General features: G+C 44.3%; 1 protein-coding gene across 1 annotated transcript in view; it reads left to right on the forward strand.

Annotated features, from left to right (window-relative positions):
- LOC115332852 (MFS-type transporter SLC18B1-like) overlaps nucleotides 1-597 on the forward strand; it is a 33,658-nt gene extending 33,061 nt beyond the window's left edge. Inside the window, exon 11 of the mRNA XM_029995358.3 lies at nucleotides 532-597. Coding sequence (XP_029851218.3) covers nucleotides 532-597 — 66 coding nt within the window. The remainder of the gene's footprint in view (nucleotides 1-531) is intronic.
- The last annotated feature ends 24,007 nt before the right edge of the window (nucleotides 598-24,604 follow it).

Below are 24,604 nucleotides of genomic sequence, written 5' to 3' on the forward strand. Positions count from 1 at the left end.
GTCAATGACGAAGTTTCCGCCATATCAAAGAGTTATCGTACTGATCGTTTCGACCGAGAGACATTAGTCGTGGCAAAACGGAAGTTGTAGGGTCAAAATATTATATCATACTTTCAATCTAGTACGACCTCTTTACACAGAGTATTCCATGAAGACTGTTCACTTACCAGGATGTCCCATTTGATAACTTTGGTGGCGAGTTTTGCCATCTACCTGAAGGTAGATGGCAAAACATGTTTATTTGTTTCACGAGTGTATTAACTGCATGCCATCGTTTAACATAGTCCAGCCATTTTCTCTGTGGCAATTTTTATTTCTGTACCGCATTCTAAAACCTATTTTGTGATTAACTCCAATATTCGCCGCTGTGACCACGGATCCAAATAAGTGTTTTACGTTTGTATTAAATTTTCCGAAAGCATTAATAAACCTGAATCTGAATTTGAATAAGGCGGTTCTAAGTAGCATGATGATCATAGCTGGCATGTATTTGGCATGAGGCCTGTTAGACACCTTGGTTTATATTTTCAGATACCTGTGACATTTGGGCTGTGGATGCACTCTCTATTCTCGCTTGAATCATCTGGAGAGTTTTAAATAATTTTTTTTTTCTGAAAACGCACCAGCTGATATTCACGTTAAGCTATCCTGGTGTTAGTTCGATTTCTGCATTTGTTTTGTAAAAAGCTGCGTGGTTTCGTTTACAATAGCTGTTGTATTCGATCTCGCGCTAATAAAATCTTGCCAATAATAAAAACTTGAACCAATGTTTCGTGTCGATCGTCAATATATATTCGAAATACGAAACTGCATTTGTAAAAGGGATGTGACTTATTGATTGAAACTTTTTTCGCTGCAGATACCAGTCACTGGGAGGTCTGTACATATACATACTTTCTTAATTGATTTCTTCTGGAGCCGGGTACCCTTGCAGAATCTGTGTGGCAGCCCTTCAGTGCCCCGCGGGAACCACGTTTTGGAGGAGCGTCGCACCCACGTCTGGACACCTTCTTCATGCGTATCAATGACCGCGAAATGGCGTCCTGGCAGGGGTTTCTTCATGCCGCTCAAACGAGGATAACCACAGGGGGCCCAGTCAGGCTATACCTATGCACGGCCTAACGTTCGGCTAGTCGTACGACGTGTCAGAAAGACGACCGAACCTTATCAGGTGCCGGTCAATCACAGCGTCGTGTGAATTCACGTGATCCCCCCTATTGGCCGCCGCCAAATCGGACACCGCCGTCTTTCTGACGCACCGTATGACCAGTCGGACGTTTGATTATGCATGGGTGAGCCCTGACTTGGCCCCCAGTGGTCATCATGTGCTAAATGACATTAAAAAAAAAAAATTGAGACCGCCAATTTGAGGTTATTTATAAGCTCAAAGCACCTCTCCAGGCGTGGGTCTGAAGGTCTTCCAAAAAGTAGTTCCAGCACTGCGTCCCAACTTTCCAATCCCTTTGTTTTTGTTTAGGCAAACATCACTGTTTTCAATTCTTTTCTTTTTTTTTTTTGCTTTTGTGATGGATGTACTTTGTATTATTGTATAATTTTTTATTTTTTTTATTTCCTTATCCCTGCTTTTTACTTGAGGGGGCTGAGGACCAGTCAAGGTGCTTGGACAATTTTGTCTCCTCAGCTTTTGCCATCTTTACATGGTAAATAAAATTATTATTAATAATATTATTAACAATATTATCATTATATAAAAAATACTAGTGCAACGTTTTCGGGCAAAGCCCGATAAAATGACTCATCAGCTTCTCCCCTCCCAAACTCAAATATAGCGTCTGCGTCCCCACCAAAATTAACGGTTTGAAACCAATTTGTAAAACTAAATTCGGTTTAAAATCAATCCGGAGGCAGTTCGGAAAAAGACCCTTCTGTTAGCACAAACCGGTATTTTTCGACTCGGTTGTAAAGTCCGAACAGAGAAAATCCGGATAGACAATCTCCGGTTTGCACAAACCGGAATTTTTCGACTCCGGCTTAATGTCAAACCGGAGGAAATCCACTTAGACAATATCCGGCTTTCACGAACCGGGATTTTTTGACTCCGGTTTAAAGTCAAGATCTGCAGAGACGATCTCCGGTTTGTACAAAGCGGACATCGAAATCTCCTGTTAAAGACCAAACCGGAGAAATTCCAGACAGACAATCTCCGGTTTGCACGAACCGGAGTCAACAACTCAAATTCAAAAGCAATCTGGAGATTGTCTGGACTGAAAATCTCCAGTTTCCACAAACGGTACTTTCTCAAATTCAGTTGAAAAAAAAAAATGTTTGGGCAAGTCTGAACAGGTAACCTTCGGTTCGCACAAGCCAAACATTGACAAGTCTGGTTAAAATAAAGTTGGAAATAATCCAACTTGGGGAGAACTGTCTCAGGGTGCAGGTAAGTAATGCAAACTGATAAGCGGTACCGAAGCGGAATATGATGGTGTTATCATCCTTCTTTCGTTCCGCAAGTTATTGGAAAAAAAGTGACTATACTGTATGTTTGCCGCGTTTCGTTCCGATTCCCTAAACGATGCGTGCTAAATGTTTCTTACAGACAGATGAAGCTATACGAACTGCAGATTTAGAAAAATTAGAAGGTCAACACCTTTTTAAATAGGAGGTTGGTGCGCCGTTGAAATATGCCAATACACATATGGTTCATATAGAACATAAGCAAGTTCTGTAGAATTGCTGTTAGCCTGAAACTTTTAATTAATTTACATTAAATTGCCACATGGCACTAATACACTCATTAAATCGAGAGGAAGCAAATTTATTGTCATGTGCTAAATGAACTTCCCTAACAGCATAAAGATTGTCATGTCCTAAATGAACTTCACTAAAATCATAAAGATTGTCATGTCCTAAATAAATTCACAAACAGCATCAACACATTAAAATAATAATGCATTATTGCGTTCGTCACACTTCCTTGATTCATTTTTTACTAACAGGTTAAAAAGCCTTAAAAGAGCCGACATACTTAAGGAAGCATAAATAGAGGGGCTGCAGTATGACCTGAAAAAGCTACCAATTGCAGGCAGCCAGCTCGCATTTTAATCAAGTTTCCAAAGCATGCAGCCGCGTCTGAGAAATTAGAACATTCCTGTGAACTTTAGCCGCCGACAAAGATAACTTGGTGTACCGATCAAAGTGGGACCATGTTTCTTTAGTCTTGGAAAATTATTTTCGGACGAAACTGATATATTTCTCAGACATCCAACTTAGGTAAAAATAGTCAGTGTCGGAAAAACACCAGACCATTTGCTGCATGTGTTGTGTAACCTTGGCTGTGTGATACAATTATCTATTCCACGTCTAAAGGATGTGTCCACACTAGAATTACAACATGTATAAAAGTACAGTACATTATTCAATTTAATTATGCGACAATGTTACGCTTACCGTTTTTTCTCAATATTTTCGGATGGCAGAATGGTTTTAGCCCAGGTTACATAACACATCATCGTTGTACATCAATGGGGTTATGAAAATTTAAAAAAATTTGTAGCTCGAAATTAATGCTATAATCAAAGACTCACATACTGTCACAATTTAGGGGAAAATAGCATAATGCAATGCTTCCTTTTCTGACGGAATTTTAGGACAATACTCTAAATAAAACTTTGGAGCTTGTTCCTTTAAAATAATTTACTAATAAAATACCGTAAGCTGGGTGTAAATTAAAAGTAATCTCCACGAAAAGTAAAGAAAATATCCTGATGGGTTGAAACAGGAAATCCACTCCCTACTCTAGTGCACCCGAAACAGATGGCATGTTTGTTGTAGTTATGATTTACACATTTATTTATTATGCCTATACAGCACGGGTGGCCAGGCTGACCCGGCCTAAGAGTTCCGAACTAAACCACAAAACTTCCAAGAGCCGCGCGGGGGGGGGGGGGGGGGGGGGGGGGGGACTTTTGTTTTGAGCAAGAAACGAAACTCGAGCTACATTCAATACATCCGAGTCAAAAGCAGTCGAACTGTACGTAAGGTACGTTTCATAGTAGCACAAGACAATGAAACAGCAACCTATCTTTCCATTTGAAACTAGTTTCATTTATATCTTTGGGGAAGTGCTCGTGTGACCGGGAGGGAAGCGGCAGTGTGTGTGGCGGGGGGGGGGGGGGGGGGGGGGTTAAGGCCGGGAGCCGCGAGCCGCACTTTAACATGCGAAGAGCCACGTGCGGCTTGCGAGCTGCAGCTTGCCCACCCTTGCTATACACCTTTCCAAGAAACACTCGACCACAGGAACAGCAAACCGTTTTCGAGCGCATTTACTGGGTTCGAGGCTAGACTGTAACCCTAATGGAGTGGACAGTGATTTCGATAAGCGCAACCTCAGTAGGCGCAGTTTCAAACACTGCTGGCGGCTAAATTTTCGTATTTTCCCACTGTATTTTGTGTTTCGTTGTGCATGTATTTTCCCGAGTTCTTTGAGAAAGCAATGTACCACTATTGAAAAGAACAAACAGCACTAAAAAAACCTATAAACTATTTTTGTTGGGTACGCGCGCGACAGACCGAATGCGACTGAAATGTATAGTTCTTTTTTGTTTTTTTTACGATAAGTTTTGACGGCGCCGCGCGATTCGCCGTCAAACGACAAAGCGCTTAGCTGCCGAAAATAATTTACAAAAGAAGTTAGCCGAATGGCATTAGCATTTTTCACGCTCAAAAATAACATGTTTACCGATGGACAGGACACGGACATACAATTTAGCAAGTGTTAACATTCAAACAATTATTGTACGTACCGCACAATGCAGTGTTATCTGAAAAGAATAAATTTGAGAAAGAACTCAAATAACACAGTCACAGTCGACGACGGTCACAACTTGACGATCGGACGGAATCCAAGATGACTTCGTTTTGGGCCACATATTTGGGGAGAGCTTTCTTTTTTCACAACAGCACCGAGGCAAAGGAACGAACGTGACTGACCCGTTTCCCACACCAACCCGGACTACTATTTTTGGAGATGACTGAGGATTCTATGCAGATTATCTCTGGGAAGGGGGAGAACAATGTCCGCAAAATCGCGTCGACGGCCGTTCAACGTCCTTCACCTCCTTCGTTTCCCGTGAATGTCCAACAGAAAAGCTTGAATGGCAGGTACTTACCAGCCTTATTTCTCACAATGGAAGATAACACAGAAAGGGTACGCAGCACACATAAAAATAAAATTAAGTGAAAACTTTGAAGAGGGACCAGAAAACGTCGAATGCAAAGCCGCGAAAACATAGTTAGAGAACCGCGCTGAGCGGGTCTTCACAGCCCGAGAGAGTGGCAGAAACTTTCTAGCTGACAGAGGGCGTGAGAGTCGCAACAGCCGCATCAGCATCAGCAACATGGCGGCGGCCTAGGAGCGTTTTTTTGGAAAGGTGTATAACAAGAATTGTATTCATCCTATTTTATTTCTAAGTTTCTAAAGACATTGTTACGGTACCCCTCTATCGCGATTCGGTCAGTTGCAGTTTCGATTTTATAAAGAGCTCGCAGATCCCCATCTCTAGCGACACCAGTTTCTTCTCCTTTTTCATTTACCGACCTGGTTTCGTCGTGTTTCAGGTGCGTTTGTTTCGAGGGAAGGAAATGCTTTTAGACATGAAAATGTCTAATCCGATAACAAAAAAAGCAAACAGCCTCTTGAGGTTTTTTTGTCGGAATTACCAGCACCGTCCTGAGGACGCCACAGGATTTGGCACGCCGGTCCCATAGGCCTGCTGTGCTGTTTGGTTCGGCGCTATCTAGCGACTGAAGCAAGAAATATTGGGTATCCCTGAGAGTAGCGGGTGCATTGTTCAAACGTGAGCGTTCACTCTGATGGTGCCGCTTAGCCTAGTGTCTAAAGCAAGAAATACTGGGTATCCCAAGAAGCTGTGATCGCGTAACATGCCAGTACAGCGGCCGCTACGGCCCTGACGGGCCAATGGGAACGTGACTGCGTATTACCGGAGCGCGCCTCTAATCCAAAGAAGTATTAGACATTTTTCTGCGTCAAGCTCCAATATGTGTGCGTTGCGCTCGTATACGTCGCGCATTTCGAAGCCGTCGCCACGCAGTGTGGTTCTTATTGTTTACCCTTTGCCAAGTAACACCGCGATGGAGTGTAACCGTCGGCTCTCACTGGAGCTGGCGCCGCCTGGCTGTTGCCGGATGGTTATAGCGAGTATACGCTCGAGCTGAATGATCTGGATTTCTAAGCGTTGCTATGGGCGATGCATTTCGCGTCGCCATTTCTGGGTAAATGTTGAAGTGTGGAGGATAACGTTGCGCAATCCATTGATCAAAAGTTTAAGGATGCGCCCAGAGTTTTTTTTTTCTGATTTGGCTAAGCGTGACCTTTCTACATTTCGGGGTCAGCGCGTAATTCTTTGTAAAAGCCCAGCGAATTTTGTGAATAGGCGCCATCAGGTGTTCAAACTGTGAAAAGGTCCTCGTTAAATTTGTTGGCATCTGGTTTTAAAAGCTTCGACCCGCTAAATGCGGGCGTCATGTGACGGTTCCTTAGCGCCAGCTGGGTCCCGCTAAATTGGGGGTGGGGTGACGGTAAAACTTTGAAGCTCGCGGACCGTGCTAAATCTTTTCCCAGCGTAAAACTTTCAAGCGGCCCTGCTAAATTTGGGGGCCCAACACAAAGTTCTGAAGCTCACAGACCGTGCTGAATTTAGTGATTTTTTCGATAGACGCCATCTAGTGTTTGAACTTCGGAGTGCTCCTCGCTAAATTTGGTAAAATCTGGTGGTTAAAGCTTCTACCCGCTGAATTTCGACGTCATCTGGCGGTCACTTAGCATCAGTTGGGTATCCCTAAATTTTAGCGGGGGAACGGTAAAACTTTGAAGCTCACAGGCCGTACTAAATTTTGGCTCAGTGCTTTGAAGTGGTCCTGCTAAATGAAGTAAACTCTGAAGAAAGGAGCCATGGGCAGCGTGTCTGGTTTGCCAATAGACTGAGCGTTTATTCGACGCTGCCGATTGCTTTCATGGGCTCGTACGATCTTGATAGATCGGCCGTGCAAAGTAAATAAAGAAAACAAAAATGCTTCGCCAGCCGTAGGAGCCGCAGTGCATTCACACCGTGTGCAGCGTTTACTCGCTCCCCAACACTCCTCTACCCTTGTAGAAGAGACGTGTTGGGGGCAGGTGACTTCACGTTGATCGTCGTGGAGTTTGGGGCACTGCAGCCGGTGCATCAGATGCTGGTAAGGCCTCGGCTGGGGCAGCCTCGGAAGCGAGTGCTGGGGCGGACGGCTCAGGAGCTGTGTCACCGGGCTCACGACGGCGGAGATGGTCGGCGTGGCGCCGGTGGTCCATGACATCGTTCGGGGACTGCACATGTACCAGGCGGGAACCACTGGTCGACTTGACGATTCCGGGGCTCCACTTGTCAACAGGACTGTAGTTTCGGAACCACACTGGTTGTCCTGGACGAAAAGGATTAGTTTCCCGTTGACTGCAAGGGGTCGGTAATGGAGGCAAGGCGGCGTCTAGACGAGAACGTATATCGTAGCCGAGTAAGCGCCGAGATGGAGAACGACCGTCTTTGCCAGGCGTGCGACGATACTCATGCAGGAAGCGCGCTAGTCGAGTCACCATGCTGCCCTTGCTCAGCCGTTGGAGCCCTTCTTTTACCGTGCGGACACCACGCTTGGTGAGACCGTTTGATTGGGGAAAATAGGGAGGTGAGGAGAGGTGTCGAATATTGTTCCGCTCGCAGAATCGTTGGAACTCTGCGGTTACGAACTGGGGACCGTGATCCGAAATAATAGTACGTGTTATTCCGAACTGGATGAATACTGACCGTAACGTGGACGTGGTACGTGGCTTCCCCTGACGTGCACTTAAGTGGAACTGCTTCGGTCCACTTGCTGTGGGAGTCTACGACAACCAACAACATGAACCCGTCTACTCGGCCCGCGAAGTCCACGTGTACACTGGACCATTTCTCTTTTGTCTCCGGCCACGGAACAGGATCTCTTGCCGGTGTGACCGGCGCAACTTGAGTACATTTCGGGCATTGCCTGACCATACGCTCCAAATGTTGGTCAATTCCAGAGCACCATAGAATGGACCGAGCTAACGCCTTCAGGGCGGATGCGGCGCGGTGGATTTCATGCAGGAGAGCAAGTACAGTCTTCCGAGCTCTTTGTGGTCTCACAACTCGCAACCCCCAATACACCAACCCGTGCGAGGTGGTTAGTTCGCTTCGCCTTTCCAAGTATAGCCTCAGGGTTACCTCCCCGTCATGATTCTTCGAAGGTCAGAAGCCGCTCTGAATCCATGTCGGGATTTGTCTTAAGTCGTTGTCCTCAGTTGTCAGCTCCTGCAGGTCCGCCATCGAAACGAAGTTTTCTTGAAGCTGCTCCATCAGAAGGACGTACTCTGGCAGCTCCTCGGTTATCAAGTCCTCTTCTGCTGGGCACGGCAGCCGACTGAGAGCGTCCGCATTCAGGTTCTCGGTCCCTTTTCGACACACGAGATCATAAGAAAAAGCTCTTAGTAACAACGACCATCGTTGTATGCGGGCGGCGGCCATTGATGGAATTGGCTGATCTGGACGAAAAAGGCCAATCAACGGCTTGTGATCGGTGACTAAAGTGAAATGGCGCCCCAGCAAGTACTTTCGAAACTTCGTCACCCCAAAAGCAAGAGCCAGCGCATCTCTTTCAAGGTGAGCATAATTCCGCTCGGCTACGGATAAGGTACGCGAACGAAACTCGTTCGGTCGATATTTGCTTCCGACCTTTATTGACAGTACCGCCCCAATGCCGTATGGCGATGCGTCGCACTCTACCCTAAGAGGCTTGCTGGGATCAAAGTGAGCAAGCAAATTCGCGTTTTTCAAAGCTGTTTTCCTACTTTCGAAAGCCTTGTTGGCGGCGCTAGACCAGTCCCACTTCATGCTTTTCACCAGCAATGCATACAGCGGAGCTAACAGGGTCAACATGTTCGGAAGGAACTTGCTGTAATATGTTATGAGACCGAGATAGGAATTAGTTCCGAAACATTTTGTGGTCTAGGAGGTCGCATGACCGCTTCCAGATTCTCTTCCTTCGAATGAAGCCCCGATGCATCTATTTTGTATCCCAGATAGTTGACGTCTTTCTGCCGGAACTTACATTTGCATTTGTTCAGATTGACCCCGTGCTCCCGCAGCGTCTGTAGCACTTGCCGCAGCGTTGAATCTTCTTGCTTCTCGGCCACCAGCACGTCGTCCAGGTAGACTAACCCCCTTAAGATCTTTCAAAATGGACTCAATCCTGCGCTCGAAAACGGCCGGTGCGGATGCATTTCCGAACGGTAATCTATGGTAACAAAACAAGCCTTTGTGCGTGTTAATCACTGCCAAATGTCTTGAGTCTTCGTCAAGGCAAAGCTGATGATACGCGTTTTTCAGATCCAACGTGCTGTAGACCTCACCACCACAAAAAGACGCAAATATGTCCTCAATAACGGGTCACGGGTACTATTCAGTATGGCATGCTGAATTTACTGTGAGCTTAAAATTCCCACAGATTCTGATATCACCACCCTTCTTAGCCACCAGCACTATCGGGGCAGCCCAAGCAGAGTGGTGCACCGCAAACAACACACCCTCGGCCACTAATCGATCCAACTCGCTGGATACGTTATCGAGTAGCGCGTAGGGTACTGGCCTTGCTCTAGCGAACTTGGGTTGAGCGTCTTTGCGTGCGATCAGACTCACCGGTGGGCCGTGCACTGTCCCAAGTCCGGGCTTGAACAAATCACCGAACTCCTCCGAGTAGCTGTTGTAGGTTCTGATCGTCTGTTGGTGTGGCAGTACCTGCGGCTGGAGCCTGGGTTCTGACGGCTGAAAGACTGAAGACAGGAACTCCGCGAGCGTTCATGTCTCTAATCAGGTCCCGGCCACACAAAGCAGGGCCCGTGCAGCCATGAACAAAAAGACTGCCCTCTGTAATCTTGTCTTGGTACTTCACGCGCATGTTCAACTCTCCCAACACGGGCAATGTTCCAAGGAACCACGACAACCGCAACGATATCTTCTGAAGCTTCGGCCACGAGTTTCGGTACTTGTGATAGGTGTCTTGTGGTACTGCGCTCACGGGAGATCCTGTGTCTACCAACATCTTGTGTTCCAAACCCAAACAGACTTCCGCCAAAACAAACTTCCGTATTACCGGTTCCACTAAACCAACCAAAGTGTCTGACCTGGCGTGGGAGCCTTGGAGCGTAAACAAACATCCTTCCTCGGCTGATAAGCTATCGCTTCCTTCGATAACGTTCATCCCAGCTTCATGGTTTTTCTGAAGGTCGCGCCCCTGTTTCTTGCGAGTTATCCGGTCTCGACAGCATCGGGCAATATGCCCAATCCGCCCACAGTGATTACACGCGTCGTGCGACGAGTTCCCACAGCGTGAGCATACGAAAGTAGTGTTCTTGCGGGAGCTTCGAATAAGTGGCGCTCGGCCATGTGGGACATCGGACTCCGGCGTCGCCTTCAATGACATCGGACTCCGGCGTCGGCTCCATGGCCTCGATGTTTACAGTCGCGGCTTCCGTAGCGAGCGCGATGTCTTCGGCCGCTTGTAGGGTTAAGTCTCTTTTAGTGAGCAACAGTTTCCTGACGCCTCGGTTTGTGATGCTGCAGACAATGCGATCACGGAGTAGACATTCGCAAGTGTCGCCGAAGTTGCCGGTTTCTGCTAGGCGGCGAAGCCTAACGCAATATTCCTGTACTGACCCATCCGGATTCTGATCCTTTTTGAAAAACTTCAAGCTCTCGGTGATTTCGTTCAGTTTTGGTGCGTAGGAAATACCCAACTGCTCCACGACTTCGGCATACGTGAGCTTATTGACCGCTGTCGATGAACTGCATGCTTCCAAAACTTCAATTGTCTTAGTGCTCAGTGCTGACACTAGCAACGCTCGTTTCTTCGCCACGTCGGTCACCGCATTTCCATCGAAGAACGCTTCCAAGCGCGTCATATAGGTGGTCCACTTATCTGTACTTTAGTTTAACTGAGGAACGGCTAAGGCCATGGTGCGTGTGGTGCGGGGTGAGTTGACCGGTTTCAGGCGCTGGGTTTGGTCTTCTCGTCGCCATTGAAGTAAACTCTGAAGAAAGGAGCCATGGGCAGCGTGTCTGGTTTGCCAACAGACTGAACGTTTATTCGACGCTGCCGATTGCTTTTATCGGCTCGGATAATCTTGATAAATCGGCCGTGGAAAGTAAATAAGGAAAACAAAAATGCTTCGTCAGCCGCTGGAGCCGCAGTACAGTTGCACCGTGTGCAGCGTCACTCGCTCCCCAACACTAAATATTAAAGCTCAGCGCAAATGTTGAAGCCAAAAACCGTGCTGGACCCAATGAAGTTTGGGATAGGCGCTATCTAGTGTTTGAACTTTGAAGTGTTCCGATTTGTTGACATCTGGTAGCAAAAGCTTAGACCAGCTAAATTTGGGCGTCATGTGACCGGCCCTTAGCACACATGGCTAGGTCGGTCCATCTAAATTTGGGGGGTAGGCTGACGGTAAAACTTTAAGGCTCACAGATTGTGCTAAGTTGTGACCCAGGGTAAAGGTTTGAAGTGGCACTGCCATATTTTGGAGGCTGGACCCAGCGCATAAAGCTCTGAGGTGGCCCTGATAAAATTTCGGGCCCAGAGCGTAAAACTTTGTAGAGGCCCAGTGTTAAAATATTAAAATGGTTCTCAACATATTTGGTGACATCTGATGGTAAAAGCCTCGACCCACTAAATTTGGGTGTCATCTAATGATCCCTTAGCACGGAAGTGCCCTGCGTTTATGTGCATCGCCATCTGCAGGTAAAACGTTCAAATATCCGCCCAGGGATGTGTTTTCGTGGTTGACTAAAAAGGATAAGCTTGGGGTATATGTCAAATATTGTGCTTGACGCCATCCGTTGATAAAACAAAGTTCAAGTATCCGTCCCATGGATAGTTTTTCTTAGCTGACTCCAAAGTACAAAAATGGAGTTGTTTGTGTGTGTACGATTGAGACTGCCACTATCCCTTGATATAAAGTTCGAGTTTCCGCCCAGGGCAGTTTTTTTCTTAGATGACTAGAATGATAAGTGTGGAGGTGATATATTCAGAAAATTTCACGTACGGGGAAAGGATGCATCCATACGTTACTCATATAGTGTCAAAAATGAAGCTTCGATATTTTATTTCAGATATTTTCTACACTCTTATAAACCAAAATATGTCTAAGCAAACCTTCAAAGACATGCGTGTCAATTTCAAATCCAATTTGAAAGACTCGCAAAGCGTTAAATGTTTTGTTGTACAACACACAAGAATAGATATAAAGAGTCGCCAAACAGGGTCAAGAAAAAAGTTGCGTTCAAGATTGATAACATAAAACTGCATATTATCAAATCAATCATATACAAACATCAGAAGATAAGACATTTAGCAACAATAACTTCAAAATTAATTAAATATTTACAAACATGTTGAGAAACTTGTCTGGTATGCAACATGTAACAACATAAATAAAAAGTCCCGAAACAGGGTCAATAAAAAGTTTGGTTCACGCTTAATAACATAGGACTGCATATTAACAAAGCAACTATTTACAAACATCACAACATAAGGCATTTAGCAACACTTAAAAATAAAATTAAATATTTAGAAACCTTTTGAGACATGCGTTTAATTCACGAGGAAAACCACCGCAGGGGGTACATTTTGGTCTAATGATTGGGAATCAAGCTATCTAAGTAGTTCAGCTTATGTTTTACCGTAGTGATCACACAGCGTCCCATCATATAACGTGCTCTTTCCGCGACATAATCGACGAGACTGTCTTAAGTACTCGTAGTAGGAATCTTCCATGGTAAAGACCGTGGAACCATAGTGATATTCCAGCATATACAATAAATCATCCAGTAGATTGCACAGCTCCTCGGGGAAGTGATCATTGTAAGTAGATTTCACTATTTTGATGGATTCTTGCACTTGCTTCAGGCTCCCGATCCCCTTGGAATGCGGTAGCATCGTTATGAAGCTAACCGCAGAGCACTCAAGCTTATCCAAGGGTTCGCGACGGCACTGCGCTAGATTCACGATGCATTGATGATAGGAACCAGGTTTGCAAATATTTTAGAATGGATTAGACAACCTTTTGGTGTCCATAAGGAAGGATTGTTACACCGTCTTAACAAAGGAAAGAAATCATACAAGATTTTAATGAGCTTGAATATAACTTTATGTTCTAATAAATATATAGTGTTTGTGGTTGGGGGTATATTTCCTTGTCCTCATCTAACTTGATGAGCACCAGAATCCATGTTCCCATCCCAGCTAACTCCTTGACAAAGTCCCCTCACAAATATTTTACAAAAAAAGGGACCATAAGATAAAAAGAAAGAAATCCTCTAAATCTCGTACAGGAAGCAATGAAAGACATCTTACCTATTTCTTGTGAAAAACAAGGCGACTACGCAGGTTTCCACTTGTCCTTTTTAGAATAACTTCGTTGGTTTCAACCTCAAAACTTTCAGAAGTCGAGTACAGCCTGTTAGGAACAGGTTGGGCTGCAAGATTTATATTCCAGACTAGTTTCTTTAACTATCTCAGCACTGCAGAAGTGCAGAAATAATGTAGCTACTGTTACAAAAAGTGATTCACGATAGGTCTGCTTTTCTCTTCGGCGTCAACCACAACTACAAAGCCAAAATAGTAATACTCTTTAATTTTTAACACATTTTCGGCAAAGAAAAATCTAGAGTATTAAAAAAAAATATTTTACCCTAGGTACTAATTCGGAAACGAGCCAAGGTATCAATAATTTATAGCTTAGACTGAAATACTTCTTTACTTTTTAATGAACAGGTTCCTAAACTAATTATAATTCAGCATTTTTTCTAAAAATGCCATGCAGTTAAATTCAACAATTATCGTGGCTGTTAACATAAATTATATTATGAGCTTGGAAGAAGTTGCGTTGCTTGGTGAACTTTTCGTGGACCTTTTTCATGCTCGGAGGAATATACTTGCTTCCCAAAAATGTACCCACCGTTCATTGTTTAAGTTTCTGTTATAAAAAGTTCTAAAAAAATTCAGGTTACTAGCTGACAACCTTCGAGGCAGAAAGACGAATTTTTGCCTTGCGAAAACCATGTGTGCGGGAGATAAGCATTTGAAAAATTGTACAAAGGTTGACACAATCGATAGTCCTTTCGAAGAGGCGGGGAATCAACCCTCGGCATTTATACCAAGAAATTTACGAAATGACGACTCGCTGTGAAATCAGCATGTGCGTGTCTAATGTATATATTATAGAAAAAAAAATCAGAAAAAAAAAGCGAGCGAGCGGACTTGACCTTAGTGAAATCGGTATACTTGACGCTCTGCTCCGCTCTGCTCCGCTCTGCTCCGCTCTGCTCCGCTCTGCTCCGCTCGCTTGCTTTTTTTTAGTCTCGTTTCTGTTATTTTTCAGATGTGTACATTAATTAGTGACGCACGTGCTGATGTCACAGCGAGTTCGAGGACGCATACCTGGTAGCTTATGTGGTTGCTGGACTAACTGAATCACGGCTCCATTCAGGTCTCGTTTCCTCGTCCATCTTGAATGTAAATCAAACGTGCTCGAACAGTGGCGTAGCTAGGGGGATGTTTATGGAGCTTTAGCCTCCCTCCCCCTCCCCGAAATCCAGCCAAACCTATAATATGGACATGCATTTTGAGCCCCCGTTCTTTTCTCCGCATCCCTAGTCAGGGACATCCAAGTAACCTCAGCGCCCCCCCCCCCCCCCCCCCCCCCCGAAGAAAAAAGAAAATATTCCTGCTTACGCCACTGCTTCTCGACACCCCTCTGCTTTCGCTGCTGGCAGAGTTGGCGGCCCGTTGGTGGCGACCTGAAGTGAACACACTTTTGCCTCCTATTTTTATGAAATCAAATCAAATCAAACAATTTATTCTTATCTGAAAGTACAGACACCGGAGTCACGGACGAAAAAGGTAATCTTTCTTGGCTTGACTAGGTGCGGGCCACGAGAGCTTGGCAGATGGGGACAGAGATGCAGGAAAAAACAGTCAGGATATCAAATATGCAAAAAAGACGCGTTAGGGGATAGTTTAACATAACTAAATACATATTATACAAAATGTAGATAGAGTGATTTACGATATAAACTATAAATGTTAAGATTACCTATAAAATAATTATCGAGGTATGTGGGTAGGATATAATGAAGGGACTGTAAGCCGTAATTTGTACGATAACGATAGACCCTCCATTCCTCCGAGCAGTAGGTCCGGATGGTGGCTATATTTCTGTTTAAATTTGATGTATGCCTAAAAAAAAAACAATCCCTTCTGGTAATGCAAAACAAAATGACCTAGTCAGAAGGTATGAATACAATCGATATATATATATATATATTCATAATTTTGTAATTTTCAAGTAAAGATTCTTTGTGGAATAAATAATGAACATTTACAAAAAAAAAACCTAACACTCACTTTTGAAGCAATAGTATTTTATATAGATTTGATTCTGTCGTCGCATTCATACAAAATAACAATATGTTATTTAGGATTTCAATAATTCATGATACATTCGTAATTTTATAATTTCTGGGATAATAAAACTACGTAGAGCAATAATACCGACGATTTTGCATAATTTACTAGTAATATGATTTGTATGTTCATCCCAAGACAAGTTTTCTGAAAATTAAACACCCAGTGTTTTATGACTTTTCACTAGACCAACTGGCTTAGAAGGAAACTAGAGAGTTTTGATTAGAGCTGCATGTTTATCGATTAATCTAAAAAAAAATTGCTCTAGTTTCTGTTTCATATATATAAGCCCCTTTGAGCTTGACCACAATGCAAATCTGGAGAGCATGACATTTCCTTTGATTATTAAGTTATCCACATCCGCGTCAGAGAGGAACAGACTGGTGTCGTCGGCATACATTATGAAATGAGTGTCCTCGCCAGTATTCATAATAATATTTATATAAATATTAAAGAGTAAGGGCCCCAATATGGCTACCTTGTGGGGCACCATATCTGATCGCCATAAAATATGATAAATGTCCATCAATGCACACACACTGCATACGATCTTCTAGATATGATCAAAAAGTGAAAGTGAAGAACTACGAATGCCATACTCGTATAATTTGTCAACAGGTTTTTTTGGGATTAATACAATGAAAAGCTTTTCTAACATCTATAAATATGCCTAACGTCAAAAGTTTGTTTTCAGTGTAATGAAGAATAATTTCCTTTTGCAAGAGGAGTGCAGATTTCGTGACTTTTCCTTTCTAAAACTGAACTGAGACTCAGAAAGTACTGATTGTTTGACAAAAACAAAACTATCTGAACGACAAAAGTAATCTTTTCGAGCCCTTTAGGAAAAATAGGCAGGACCGATATAGGTCTAAAATTACCCAAATAATTCTTTTCCCCACCCTTATACAGCAATGAAACATTTGCACGTTTCATCTTCCTAGGGAAATCTCCACATGAGAAGCACAAATTGATGATGTGTACAAGATGTGGCGCAATAATGTGAAGAATATATTTAATGGGTTTAATTTGAGGTCATCAATATCCCATGTTTTACTATTTTTAAAGCCCATAAATGTTTTAAACACTTCATTATAAGTAGTAAGATCAAGAAAGATAGATTCACTGATTTTTCGTAAAATGCCGTCAACAGCTGTTTCGGTGTATGAGCTCAACGCAAGATTTACGAAATGGGAATTAAAACATTCAGCCAGCGTGGTCACGGACACCAATCTGCCATCTATGCTAAGTTCTCCTATTTAACTTTGTGACATACACCAACTCATGCTTACAAACAAACCGGAGCGCCCCTAGCGGACGCCACCGGCGCCGCGCATGCGCGATGGAGTGTGGGCAAAAAGCTCGCTTTCGTGCATAAACAAACCATTGAAATGCGATGTTGTCGGCGTCGGTGTAAGTCCCCCTGCCCTTTTTCGCGTTCGAATTTTTGATTCTACGTCTTCCTGGAAATGTCTGACTACTTCAGCGGCCTCAGCGAAATTACCGAGGCTCGTTACACCGCAAATCTTCGCGTGAATAATGTGACATGCGGTGATTCATTCCGCGTGGACGCTGCAGAATGGACGCTAAAGCCCGGTTCGCATGATGAGATTTCGCTCGCAAATTTCAGTCGCGACGCCACTCGGGCTGCAAAAGCATGAACCGTAGCTGAGATGGTCGACGTCGATACTGAAAATCGCTACCAGAATCGGACGGACCAACTGAATCAGACAAAACAAGTCGGTGCGCATGATGGCCACTGGAAACAATGATTAACATCTCTTTGCATCTCCTGCTTACATCGAGCCTGCTTACCAACCTTAAAATTAAGTCTTTTGAGGCCTGCACATACTTGTTATCGCAAGTGCCGGGCCAACATTTAATATACGGGCCAGTTTCGTCTAAAAGAGCAGACGACAGTTCGAAATATGAGGCGGCCGTCTGAACTTGAAGACGCACTAAACGTAGTCTGCAGGTGGTCCGTACAACTTGACGGTTTTCGTGCGTTCATGTTAAAACAAAGCAAATAAATCTGATTACATAAGTATCTGTGAATTCAACCCTAAGTGCTTCCCGCACAAGCAATAGTGGTCCCACGGCGTCTGGTTTTCCCTTTTCCCGGCACATATCCAGATTTTCGGACGAACCGAGCATATGAAAACTGACCTTCAAACCTTTCTCAACTTTTTTGGTACAGCCCCAATAGTGGCGTTTTGACGAGAATGCAGGTTTTTTTCTGGTTCCTTTCAAAACAACGCACAAATACACGTCTCAAATGGGGACATCCGCCCACAGCCCTAGACCGGAAGTGCGCCCGACGCGCCACCACCGCGCCGTGACGTAACAGAGTTGAGTTCGTGTATACCGCGCTGTAAGATTTCATTTACTGATTTCCAAACGTAATCTGGACGTTTCCTTGAAGGCTCACCGAACAGTTTATTATAGTATTCACGCTTTGCCCTCCTTATATCTGCTGTTAAGGTATTGCGATATTTCTTGAAGACACATCATTTATTTAGGTCTTTCGTAGTGATATAATCTCTGCACAACCAAGTTTTGTGCCTTGTCATTTTGATGTGAAGAGGTGTAATCCAAGGCTTATGACTTTTTTATGAGGTAATTGTCTTATATAGGAAACATCTATTATAGACAGTTTTTAATTTATCAAGAACGTTTTCGTGCGCATCGTTGACGTTAAGCCATGACAGTATCGACGGCCAATATAGATGAAGTTTCATTTCTAAAATCCAATAGGTTTTGATCTGATATATACTGGTAAGAACAAGGCTATCTTTAGACCTTAGTTATTGGGTCTCAGCAATGAAAGGAAATAAAAGTCGAAATATGATCACTAATGGCACAACAAATAGTGCACGCTTCATTAATCTTGGTGCTCATATTTGTAATGAAGGGGTCGATGACACTTGATGAACATTCTGTGTCTCTTGTGGATGACATGATTAGGTTTTGAAAGCCATAGGAAGCGAGGGTATTATTCAATTGCGAAGATAGACTGGTATTGTTTTGCACATTCACGTTAAAATCTTCTCCCCTGATAACTAAATAATTATTTCCAGACGAAAATTTTAAATTGCTGTTCAAAAGAGACAGATAAACAACAGAAAAAAGTGATTTTTGCATCATACGCTCTTTGCCTTCCGAATAATTTTTTACACCGACTTGATGCAGGCTGTCTGCGCCCTACGTCGTGTTTATCGCCTCTTCAATGTGTCGATGGTCTTTCATCGGTTTGTGGCTGAGTGACCCTGCCCAGTCTGAGTCTGCTAGATTCGCCACTCTAGTGTTCCTGCTCGTGACGCGGAATACGCTGTCTGTTATTCTCAAATCGTAGTATACCCGCTTACTATTCTTTAGTCGCCTACCACGAACAGTTTGGTCATTCCGAAGATATGCGGCGAACCACATGAGATCTTATTCCTCCGTGTTTTTTCAACCTCCCTGGCGGTCTTAACTGCCTAGAAGAGGTTTAACTGCGAAGAGTTCGTGCGAATAAGGCGATCACGCGGGCTGCCCACGCAAGGTGGGGTCAAATCAAAACGGCCACCTGCTGTACCTTCTGTCCTGCCCCAGCCCGGAAGGAGGATCTTGATTCTCGAGCACCACTTGCGGACGTTCCCGGGCTTTGAAGCGACCCGTCGGCGTCATTTTAGCAGGGTAAAAAGTCAAATTTGGCGGTTCTACGTGCGAAACCAACGACGGGACTCTGGCACGCCCCAGCGGAGGACTGAGGATTAATTTGGACCACCTGGGGATCTTTTGACGTGCAACCGAAAGCTCGGTTACACGGCGCCTCCTCCGCAATAAGCCTCCGTCAGATTGCGGGCTTAGCAGGGTAGGGTAGACCGTCATCTTAACCGGGTGCCAGAATTTCAACGTTGGACACATGGCCTACCCACCGCTCCTCTCTGGACTTAATTTCGGAAACAATAATGCATTTTTACGTCTGCATGTATGCCGCATGGCAGACTAACGTAATTACAATGAAAACGTGCGTTGCAGTGCATTTTGGGGCAACGTATATAAGTACATTTATGACATAATCACGGGGGAAAAATGCCAGGAATACTACTTCCAGCTGCATACCAGTGTCCGGAAGAAAGGCTGGAGTTAACGCCACATCCGTCGATATTCAAAAATGGCCGTACATCAGTGCCCGCCTCCAGTCGTCGCCCAGAATCCATAGTCAAGATTTTTTTGCCAAGTTAGAAAGTTTTGCGCTTGAGCTCAATTTTGTTTCTTTGTCTACTCTGGACGTTCGGACGTCGCGGCTCCTGTTGATAATGCCTTTGTTGCTTTTACTACATATTCCATCTGCTCGTTTCATAGACAGACTGTACTTGAAACATATTTTTACCCTCAAAAGTCCACGCTGTTTTGCGCCAAAAACTTCTAAAAAAAACTTTTTTTTTTCTTTTTTTTTTTTTTGCCACGTGTGATTTATTTTAGGTTCTACCCGCAAGTCTTCAACCGTTAGACGCGTTTAATTGTTTTCTCTGGTTCGTGACTGCATTTTTTTAGCAACAGCTCTGTGCGAGGGTATGTGGTTAGGAAAACAAGTGTGTATGTTTCTTTTTTCCCTGACGTCACTTAATTGCTGGTGCGCTAACTCTGTTATTGCAGGCGGGTGTGCTCAGATAAGGACGGTCATGGTGGTCTCATGCCTATTTTTTGTTTTCAATAAAATTTTTATATGAAGTAGCGAAACCTGTCCACACAACGGGACAGACCTTAGTTTTGCAAGATACTTCTAGTATTCGTGAAAAAAATTGCATTCGAAAGGAGGTTGAAAAACGATTTTCCCAACTGCGCGATGACGCAACTTTGCAGGCCGGAGGAATAAAGAATACAGCTTTCTACACCGTCAATATTTTTACGTTTAATTCAAGCATACTTTTCGATCAGAATTAGTTAAGGTTAACTTATTTGAGCATATATTAACGAGTACCACTAGTCTTAACGACTAGTGGTACACGAGCTCGACGTATGCCACAGTATTCGTACTTGGTCATATTAATGGCCAGGCGTCATGAAGCACTATAATAATAGCACGTAAACTTGGTTTCATTGCTGATATGGCTGCTATTGCCAATGAAAACCGAACGTTGCGGCGCGTATACGATCCTATTAAGGTGTTATAATACTTGGCTGGTTAGATGTTCATTGTGCTACCATTTAAAGTTAGTACTTTAATATTAGTACCTGACTGACAAAATAATTTGATTCGTGTTTATAGGCACCGCTCGAAAGCTTGCTGTCAAATTTGTTTAAGTCATTTCTCTATATCATTTAAACGAGCGACATTGCGGAAACTTCTGCCCCGACCGATGGCGCGCATGGCTAGGGCGGAACGAAAACAGTATGTCTTTGAAAACAATGGCGAATGAGTGGAAATCAAGGTTGAGTTAGGGTAGATATAGGTAGCGTAAGCGGTTCAATGTCGGAGGCAACAGCCAAGTGTGCGCTCGGGCGCTACTCAAGTCGGTCCAACAGGATCTCCTGCGACGTCTCATCCGCAATCAGAAAAGTCATGATCTGTGACTGGCTTGAGGGGGGCAAGAAGGTTATTGATCTGGGGAAATATTTTTTTAGAAAATTCCGAGAAAGTCATAGAGTGCAAAAACCTGCAGGTGTTTATTCGTAATTTGAACGTTCTTTGTGAGAATCAGCCAGCGCCGCCATTAAGTGCCGTAAGCCGTCACACGCGCACAAGTTCCTGGTCCACTATAAACAGAAAAGGAAGAAAGATCTGCTGGCGACACCGCCGGCCTACAACACGGTGAGGCCTTCCCAATGAAGAGGACGTAACACAAGTTTTTAAACAACGGGAGTTTAATTAAAGCGATCATTTATTTAGAAAGATAAATAATATAATGGGGTTCACAAGTCTCGAAACGTGGCAATAAATAGTATTAGCACTTTACCCAGCCGGTGCGCGGGTGGAAAAATACAAATTTACCTAGCAAATACACAGAAGGAAAACATTTACTAGACAATTGAAAGCTGAACTCCTAAAATCCTGAATTACTACCAACCAGATTGCAATACTGAGGAGCTAGCGGGTGGAGGGAGTGTCTAATCTGTCATTGTCCGGGAGTGACGGCCTCTTCCCTTGCATTGTCCGAAGGGGGTGGTACCGGTGGATTCCACGGTGTGGTAGTGGGCAGCTCGATGAAGCCTACCAAATACTCTCTCACACACACGCACACAAACACACAGACACACACGCACCCACGCACGCACGCACGCGCACACACACACACACGCACACATACAAACACACACACACACACTTCTGTCGAAGGCTTCCCCAGCACAGACCTGGCCATCCACCTCGCTTTTCGCCGGCTCGATCCGCTTTTTCGTAGATCGAATCTCACGGCTCCAAGTCCTGAGCAGACTTCGTGTTCACACAGGTCGCATTTCGTACGAGACGAAAAGAGCGTGGTTGGAAGCGCGATATGTCAAACCAGCTGCAGGGAAGCTTTTGAACCGTTTGTCCCGCGGGGTCTTGTTTATATTGAAGGACATAGGAATTTGAAAACTATGGTGTACGCCTGGGGGTCGGTCTCCGGTAAATTTGACGAGAGGAGTCTCTAATCTATCCGGGCGCAGGCACATTTGGTGAAATAAATAACCTACTAGAACACGTTCAGACTCAAGGCTTCCTCCACTCAAAGTCCGCGCTGCGTGCCACGTGCAAGAAATTCTCCTAATCTGATCTTTCATATTTCCACATGTGAAGCGAATGGATTCTAGGCGCCCTCTTGGCGTCCTTCTACTCCAGTTCTTTCCGCTCTCGAAATGCCTCAAGCTCACCATCCACGTAGAGCAAAGAGACGTTTTTTCATTTTCATTTCAGTGCCCGTACAAACCCACTCGCACCTTTTATGGCGTCGGTGGCAGGCGCCTGCAAATTTTGCAAGGTGACTTGGTGTTTTACAAGTCCCCTTTCCCCGTCGCATGCATTCTTGCTTTGCCCTGCTGCCGAAAAGATCCACTTCGTCGTCTGGAGCTCACTGCACTGCAACTCGTGAAATTGGTACCCGCCTTTAAAATAAGCGGCCGCTTCATCGCTAACATAAGTGAGGCGAAAGTAGATTGATGCGTTGTCCTCGAGGTGTGCCATAATTTTTGACAAGGCTAAGTATGCATGCGCCTTATCATGAGTTAGATTGTCGCAAATTGTTGTTTTGGACAAGAGGCGGAAAATCCTCAATGTGCTCTGGAGCGGACATATCTACAGAGCCATGCATCAAACATGTTTCGGACATGTCTGCTAGCACCGGCAAAACTCTCCAGGAATACTTGCCCCCGCCCCCCCCCCCCCCCCCCCCTCCCCTCTTCCGTTCCCTTTGTTTGTTCTTCCGTGGGGAGGGGCTGCTCTGCCACCGCACGAAGAATGACTTGGGTGTTTCTTTCCCATCGCCACGAGCCCAGCCGGTTACGTTACACCGCGCATGGACGCCGCCGGTGTCGCGTATCGCCGCCAAGAGTCGGAGAGAGGCGATCGCCTTTGCGCGTCGCGTGCGGGTGTAACCTTCGGCCTCCTTTTCTGCCATGGGGGAAGGGGGGGCATTACTTATTTTTTGGCAAGTCTGCCTCAAGAAACACTTGTTTTCCTCCGGCGCCGCCGTCTTCGATTATGCTCCGGCTTGGAGTCCAGTTACGCCATACGTAAAGATGCCCTAATATACCGACGGCTTAACCTTCCGTTCAGGCCACACCCTCCATCGGTCGGGCCAAAAGCTCCTGTAACACCGCTTAGTCCTAACGGTGCCTAGAACGACGAATCAAATTATTTGTGAGCCAAGTACTGATATTATATGACTAATTTGAAAAGGTAGCACAATGAACATCTAACCAGCCATGTATTATAACACCTTAATAAGGGTCATTTACGCGCCGCAACGTTCAGTTTTCATTGGCAATAGCAGCCATATCAGCAATGAAACCAAGTTTACGTGCTATTATCATAGTGCTTCATGACGCCTGGGCATTAATATGACCAAGTACGAATACTGTGACATGCGTCGCTCGTGTACCACTAGTCGTTAAGACAGAAACGCCCCAGCTGTAATTGATGCGACCACGACCTGGTTACACGTTTATTTTATTGTTTTAAAACAAAATAATGCAACATGTTTTTGCAGATCTGTAATTACCGGTCATCAAGGGCCCATCGGGTAAAAATTAAAGAAAATCAAGAATGATCTTTTTTTTTTAATTGCCGCTCAAAAATCGCAAAATTTTGCCTTTTTCCGTTTTGACGAAATTTTCGCGCGCAATGCAGAAAACACTTTCAACTGCATAACGCTAATTAATTTCTTAAAAGTTCACAAAGCATATAACACTCGACACAAAAAGTTTCAGCTTTAGAACATAGATTTAAAGCGACTTAAAAATTCGCCGAAAAATGCCTCATTATGTGAAATTTGTTCCAGAAGCCAAGTTTGACATTTTATTTGGCTTGAAATATATGCTCAAATAAGTTAACTTTAACTAATTCTGATAGACTACTATGCATGAATTAAACGTAAAAATGTTGACGGTGTAGAAAGCTGTATTCTTTATTCCTCCGGCCTTCAAATTTGCGTCATCGCGCAGTTGGGAAAATCGTTTTTTCAACCTCCTTTCGAATGCGATTTTTTTCACGAATACTATGAAGTATCTTGCAAAACTAAGGTCTGTCCTGTTGTGTGGACAGGTTTCGCTACTTCATATAAAAGTTTCATTGAAAACAAAAAATAGGCATAACACCACCATGACCGTCCTTATCTGAACAGGTAGGCTTACCCTGACTCGGCCCAGGTGAAAATACGCCAACGCGTCTAGAGTATTTATATTCTAACATTCCAGCGCCTATGGTACGGTACAGCGTAGAAACCGAAGGCGAAGCTCTGCCACTGAATTTTTAAAGCGAAAAGTCGTCACTAGATCAGTCAGTGCGATTGTGCATAATTTTTTTCCAGAAGGAATAAAACGCCAATCAAACAGGTTTTGAAAAAAAAAAAAAAAACGCATTACACACGAAAAAGAATTTATG

Source organism: Ixodes scapularis, unplaced genomic scaffold (assembly GCF_016920785.2).
Source record: "Ixodes scapularis isolate PalLabHiFi unplaced genomic scaffold, ASM1692078v2 PGA_scaffold2__306_contigs__length_199485367, whole genome shotgun sequence".
NCBI lineage: Eukaryota > Metazoa > Arthropoda > Arachnida > Ixodida > Ixodidae > Ixodes > Ixodes scapularis.